The sequence below is a fragment of the Rhipicephalus sanguineus genome, chromosome 1 (assembly GCF_013339695.2).
Source record: "Rhipicephalus sanguineus isolate Rsan-2018 chromosome 1, BIME_Rsan_1.4, whole genome shotgun sequence".
In the NCBI taxonomy this organism is placed as follows: domain Eukaryota; kingdom Metazoa; phylum Arthropoda; class Arachnida; order Ixodida; family Ixodidae; genus Rhipicephalus; species Rhipicephalus sanguineus.
In genome coordinates, this window is record NC_051176.1 from 20,007,251 (window position 1) to 20,014,342 (window position 7,092).

Here is a 7,092-nt window from a genome sequence, read left to right on the forward strand (position 1 = left end):
TTGCTGCAATACCTTCTATTTTATTCACCGCTATTTCAGGTTAATGTGGGTCCTGGTTTACAGCCGACGTTTGCAGAACAAGTCCGGCAAACGTTACTGTATTTTCTTTCTTTTCCTAGGCGTCGCATGCTACTACATGCTCGGTCTCGTAGACTGGTTCTTCTTCCACCAGCAATCTCGAAGTGGTGAAGCTTTGGTCTATGAATTTGTTGATGACAGAGAGCGGCAAGTTCACTGGAATGCAAACGGAACGATAATTAAGGAGCATTAAAAAAAGGCGTCACATTTGCTCACGTTTTGTGTGAGCACCAAACGAAACGAATGCGCTGAATAAAGAAACAGAAGCAGCGGCATTTGCCCGCTGAGAAGACCGATCAATACGCAGTGCGAGACAACTTGTGAAATGACATTGAAACGTACCCGAATTTAGACCGAAAAAGAAAAAAAAACACTGAATCGTCGGGACGGCAGATCACAAAGTTGCCATGCGCACCGAAGCCGCAGCTGTAAGGAAAGTGTTTTTTAACTGCTCTGATAGCGTCCGCGCAACAGTAGTTGTCTGTTTACTCACAAATTCTCATATTTTGCGGCCTAAAGTTCACAGCGCGGTGCCAAAACGCGCTCGTAGCAAAAGCGAAACCATCAGTACGAACATACATGCAGACGATCATACATGCAGAGGCACCGTCAGTCGTCGCGAACCCGTGTGATCGCTGGCTTGAGGCTTCTTTCTGTTATGCTCCGTTTTGTTATACAGGCAGTCTACTCTAACGAGATATTTCACATAGTTTGCACTCAGCGAGTGACGCAAGAAGCCGGTTTAGGGGTCTCCAACGCGGTGACAGCGTGAAGCGGGTGCTCGGTTTTCTGCAAAGAGACAGCGACTGTAGACTATCTTGTGCTTTCAGTTCATCGAAAATGATTATTTTGACAGTAAAGAACACAGTTCATTTCGAAAGTACTTACAGAAATGCCCTGGAGGGCTTCCGCGAGGTGTTTTTGTGGAGCGCCGACAGCAAAACCTATGGGGAGCGCGCCGGCGGTATCCTGCCTAGCACGCAATCGAGGCGCGTCCGATAGAGGGCGACTCCGTAACTCCTCGAGGCCAATAGCATCTCGGGGAAATAGGCAGTAGCTTCTAGTATTCAAGCCTTGGTGGAAATGCGCAGCAATTTTTGCACTGAAGCTTTCAGCAAGCATTACCTCAGCGTGTTTTCAGTGCTTGTTCTTTTGCCAATGCGTGTTTTTTTTGTGTGTGGTTTGAACATTCCAAGAACATGAACCATGTCTTGCTGGTTTATCGCACGCCGCCAACATGTTGAGATTTTGAGACGAAGTCGCTGCGGTGGCACACGACAGCTGACCTCTCTGAGTACGCCAAGTTAAACACTCAGCAAAAATACATTTCACACAAAACGGCATTCTTTAAATATTATACTTTGCTTTAAACAACTGCACAAGAAACATTGCAAGCACTTTCAACACTTTTTGCATTTCAAGTAGCGATAGCTAAGCCTGACCAATGCGTATGGAAGCCAGCATGCACTCGAAAATGCCGCATTCGGGTTGCTCTGCGCTCTTACAGTATGCTCACTCCTGTGTTGAGAGACATTCGTAACACCAACAGCTAGTGCAACAATGACGTTGCACTGGCTGGTTACTGGACACATCAGAATCTACGTCACGAAAAGCAATACTGTCGTCTTTCGCAATTGTTTCAGAGTGCAGGCTATGCTTTCTGGATTTACTTTGCAAAAAGCTTTTTATCGTGATATGCGTGTGATGTGTGTGCTTTAACTTAGGTACACAAAAACTCTGGACTTCCTATTTCAAACTTTTCATTTAACGTGCTGACATGCAATATCGAAAAAAAGCAGTGAGAAAAAAGGTACTATGTCTCTATGGCCTGACGTCAGGGTTATCGTTTATTCCAGATATAATAATCTTCTTTTTGTTTTGTGACAGGAATGTGCATGCCAACTTGGCCCCCGGACAGAAGTGGCAGAGTTCTCTGCAGAGGAAAAAAATGTGGCACATTTCCTCCTAGAAATGGCTTCGGGGACTCGAACTACCGAACATAAAGCTGTCCAAGTGACATCAGGTTCTTTTCCGCACAAGTTTGTGGACACGATAAATAGCAACAACATAAATACTTTAACAGGCCTGCCATCAACAGAAGTTCTGGATGCTCTAGTGAAATGCTACACAATGATTCATCCGCTCTCAGGACGGCACCATGCAGTTGTCTGCAAAAGAAAGAATTGCTTTAACTTTGGTAAAATTGAAGCATAATGTTTCGACAGCTTTCCTGAGTGACCTCTTTAACTGTTCACTTGCAGCAACATAATTGCAGAAACAGTTCATCAGAAGTTTTGAGATTAACTGTGCCACCAAAAGAAGAAGTTGTTGAGCATTTGCCCAAGTGTTTTAAACAGTTCAGCAATGTGCGTGTCATTGTGGACTGTACAGAAATTCCAATAGGCCAGCCTAACTGTCTGCGGTGTGCGTTGAAGAGCTATTCCTTCTATAAGAAGGGCTTCACAGCCAAATACATGGTGACTGTTACACCAAGCGGTCTAATTGCCCACATTAGTAAAGGATATGGGGGCCGAACATCGGACAAGGCTATATTCGAACAAAGCTGTCTGATTAAAGAACTAGATCCAGTCTCGGATGCCATCATGGCAGACCGCGGCTTTCTGATTGATGACATATGTGCAGACCATTTAATTGAATTAATCAGGCCTCCATTCAAAAAGCAACAAAAGCAGATGTCAAAAGGTGACGCACTTCGAACACAAAAGATAGCGTCAGCCAGAGTCCACGTCGAGCGTGCTATACAGCGCATGAAGATATTTAAAGCCTTGTCGACAAGGATTCCCTGGAGCATGGTGGGACTACTTGACGACATTGTGATAGTGGCGGCTGGTATCACAAATTTGTCATCCCCAATTTTAGCAGAACATCGTTTTTTGTGAATACTTCAAGCGATTTTGCCAGAGTTGTTTATCATGAAATACTTCACATCATAAAAGTTGCTGAATACGGAATTAGCTTCTTTTGAGCATTTTTCATGAGGCCAATTATAACAATTGCTGGTGTTTAGTGCCAAAACTACGATATGATTATGAGGCATGCCGTATTGAAAGACTCTGAAATAATTTGCACCTAAACGTAAGCACATGGGTATTATTTTGCATTTCGGCCCCCATTGAAGCACACAAGAGGCTAGTACACTCCTTGCTGTAAATGTTTTTCCTCTTGATTTAACCTGTGTCGCTATGTTCAGTTATGTCACTCGGCCGTTTCAGCTTTCAGTATTTATTCTTACTACGTGATCAACGTGCTGTACCTCTTTCTTTTTCTCGGCCAAACCTGCTGATAAGCCCCTCGGCAAACTTTTCGCACATCAGCTACTGCAGGCACAGTTTTATGTTTTTGTGCCCTTTTACAAACGTGTAATCTTCATTGAAGTGCACATTTATGCTGCACATTCTGACGCAAGTTTTCGTGTGATGGTGTTCTGATATAGTTGCTATTTCATTATTCATAATTTGCCATCTGTCTGCGCAGCATCGTGGGTTTGTTTCAATGGGTTTATTAAACCTTGCTTTGCTCTCAATTCTTCACTAAATAAACCACACGAACTCATATTGATCTGACTCGTTGTTGTTTCCCTCCTAAATGTAACCACACTCAATTTATCTAGCCTAACAGAACACAAGCTCTAACATAGAGCAGGGTCCAATCTGTATGCAATAAATATTTGAAAAGATGTTGAACAAGCGTAAGGTACCCTGAATAAGTGGTTTCATTCAATTATGACAGAAGGTAAGGCGCGTAAACATAAGAGGACAGGACAACACAACTTTTCTCGTTCTCTTGTGTTTGTATTTGCATGCATAACCTCCTGTCATGATAGACTCCTGCCAACAAGCTAAAGTTTTTTTTTTGTTCCAAGTTCCATTCAGTTTCTGCTTCGTGATTTGCTAAATACAATGCAAGTGGCTTTACTGGGAGGCATAAAAAAATGAAAAGCCAGCAATACACGGCGGGAGGCATTTGTGCTCACTTGTTAGCAAATAATAATTATTGAACCCCATAGAGCTCTTCTCACTGTAAATGTAACAAATGAAAATAAGTGACGCCTAAAAATATAACAACCCATTAAGGGGCTCTGAAACACTTTTCCAACTAATCACTGTGACATAGCCTTGTGAATACTTTGTTGCAAAAATTGCAGGTACACTGCACTAATGTGTTGACTTTTCTTCCTTTGGTCTCCACTAGTGCACTGAAAGCTACATTGGGTCTAACAAGAGGGCAACGCCCTGCTCAGAAGCTATGCTTTTTTTTGTCACGGCGTTGCCACTCCTAGTTAATGCACAAGCAGCAATCTCGATGTTACATCGGCACCTGGAGCTGCACCACTTGCACAGACCTACCAACACACACAGCTGATAGCGCTCGGCACTGCACATTCTAGCAATCGCACTATGTATTTTACAGAGCATGGTAATGTCAGGGCTCCTTCAAATGGGGTCTCCTCAAACAAAAATAACAAAAACTTATGAAGCGTCATGCAGGCAGAAAACATTCTCCTATGAAAAACATAAAGTGTTTATTACATCTGTGTCGGCACCTGGAGCTGCATGCATAACTTGCAGAGAACCATCAACATACACAGCTGACAGCGCTCGGCACAGCACACTGCAAGAAGCTATGATACAGTTTGGCACACAATAGGGCACATTTCTTCTGTTTACCATGGTGCATGCACAGGAACGTTTCCATTTATACAATGTTTACAATATGAACAGCACTGAAACACAACGTAGAGATCAAACGTTACAGGAACTAACAAAAACCCTAAATGAGCCATAAAATGGTATAAATGAAAAGCCAATGCTTACAGTGAAAGCAATGCATCCTTCATTTAAACCTCGCAATGCCACAGACTGAATGCACTGTAAAAAGATGCCAAGACTACGTGAATAGCATTTTTGGCTTATCTCCTGCCACTTACAAATACCCTGAAACATTTAATGAAATTTTGCAAGCGTTTAGGATTATCAAGTCATTTGCACCACAACTCGGCCAGGGCAATTCATGCTGTCCCAGAGAAGAAACCTCGAGATAAACACTGTCGTGCAGCTCACGTTTACATAGAGCATATTGTGACAAAGGCAGACGACGTTTGCTGTCCACTGGAGGTTCAGTGAAGTGGACCGGACACGCAGACCCATCAGATCAGTTGCCCATGCTACGTAAGGAGGAACAATGCTATATACGTAAGGAGGATGTGAACAGCTAAACACTCGTTTGAGCTGCTGTCATCTAAAACGATTCACCTGCTTAAAGTCGTGTAATAAATTTCTCAACTGACGCAGAGAGCTTTATATCAGTGAGCAAATGTTTCTTAGGACTTGGTTTACTGGCTCAATGCATTTATACAAAATAATCAAAACCGATTCAGGGCCCTGCAACACTTTTTCAGCATGGTCAGAAAACGCTGCCGATCAGTAGTCGAGGCTGCCAAGAACACGCGAGCCAAACATTATAGCGCAGCACACGACCTGGAATTTATTACAAATTATGAAAGTCAGCTAAAAATCACTTCCTCTTCTCTTAACAAATGATGCTATATACTAAAGTTCCACACCATTGGTTGATTTGAGCATGTCAGGCCCCGTAGTTACTGCGGCCGCCGCGGAGCGCACAGTCACACTGAAAGTAAACCGCGCGTTCGAAGAAAAAAAGATTGCTTAGGGCCACGAGGCGTGTGGGACGTACCTTCTTGCCCCTTTCCATCCCTCCCTGCTTAGCTTCCGGTGCTTTCGTCGATATGTAACTCCGCTCGTACTTGACGGATTCTAAAAGCTTTTGCAGTGGTCAATTCTCTAGCCAATAAGCTCATTTAGTGAAGCCACTGCATGGCTACTTGAGAATAGGTTGCAGGGCCCCTTTAAGTTTGGCTAAGCTGAAAAAAAAAGGCTGCCACAATAGAAAAAGAAAAAAAAACACAGACAATATAAATAGTTGCCGATCTACTTAAAACTGCACCAGCAAAAACTGCCTTAAGACTTAGCCACAAAAAGAGCTTCGGCATGACTGATTATTTGTATACACTAATAATCACATCCTTGAACTCCTGAAATGCACAGCTGTCATACTGCACGACAGCACAGGAAAACAAAGTATCACTACAATAAACAAAATTACACCATCTCCCGCTAAAGGGGATCATGAGGCGATGCGAAGCCGGAGCACTTGCACGATCGCGTTCCGTTGGCGTTCGTTGGGCATGCTACCGACCTCGCGTCGTGGAACGCGAAGAGGGACGCTACGCGCGTCGTATCTTCCATCTAGCCTGGCCGTTAATTCTCACAGGGCGAGCGGGGAACGCGGTCGACAGGCGGGCGAGAGGGGGGCAGCGTAGGAGAGGAGAGAGAAGGGGAGGGGACGCGCATGCGCTCGAGCTCATCGCGGCGTTGCGCAGGAGAGAATTTCGGCATGTCTAGACCGCGTTTCAGAGGAAGAGTGGAAAGGGGGAGGGGAGAGGGCTATGGGAGAGGGGGAGGGGTGAGGGGAAGTGGAGAGAGAAAGTGGAGAGGGGAAGGGGAGATGGAAAGTCGAGAGGGAGAAGGAGAGTGGAAGTGGAGAGTGAAAGTGGAGAGGGGAATGGGAGAGGAAAGTGGAGATGGGAAGGGGAGAGGAGGTGTGTGGAGAGGGTATGCGCATGCGCAGTAAGGGTGGTCACGCCGCACACCACCGGATTGAGCTTGGCCTTAAGATACTTCGCATCTAAAAAATGAGCCTCCTTCACATGACATGCAGCCATTTGCACATTCAGTTGGGTGCAATATTCTAACTTCGTCTCCAGGCTGTCGAAACATTTAAATGAATTTTCAAGTTTGGTGGGGCATCTTATCTCCAAAATAACTTCCTTGATTTTGTAGTATCGGCATGAAAACACTGCTAAACCATCGGGTGAGCAAGCTATAATAGGAAACTCGTCATGTAGAATGAGCCCCCTTTGGCGCACTTTTACAGTATGGCCTAGGGCTTCCTGTCACACTTTATAGGCGCTCG

General features: G+C 44.5%; 1 protein-coding gene across 1 annotated transcript; it reads left to right on the forward strand.

Moving 5' to 3' along the window:
- Positions 1–485: 485 nt before the first annotated feature.
- On the forward strand, positions 486–3,138 carry LOC119387324 (uncharacterized). The gene is made up of 2 exons (XM_049420263.1): positions 486–506; positions 2,340–3,138. Exons 1-2 carry the CDS (start codon positions 486–488, stop codon positions 2,976–2,978), a joined length of 660 nt encoding a protein of 219 aa, XP_049276220.1. The 3' UTR covers positions 2,979–3,138.
- Positions 3,139–7,092: the final 3,954 nt, after the last annotated feature.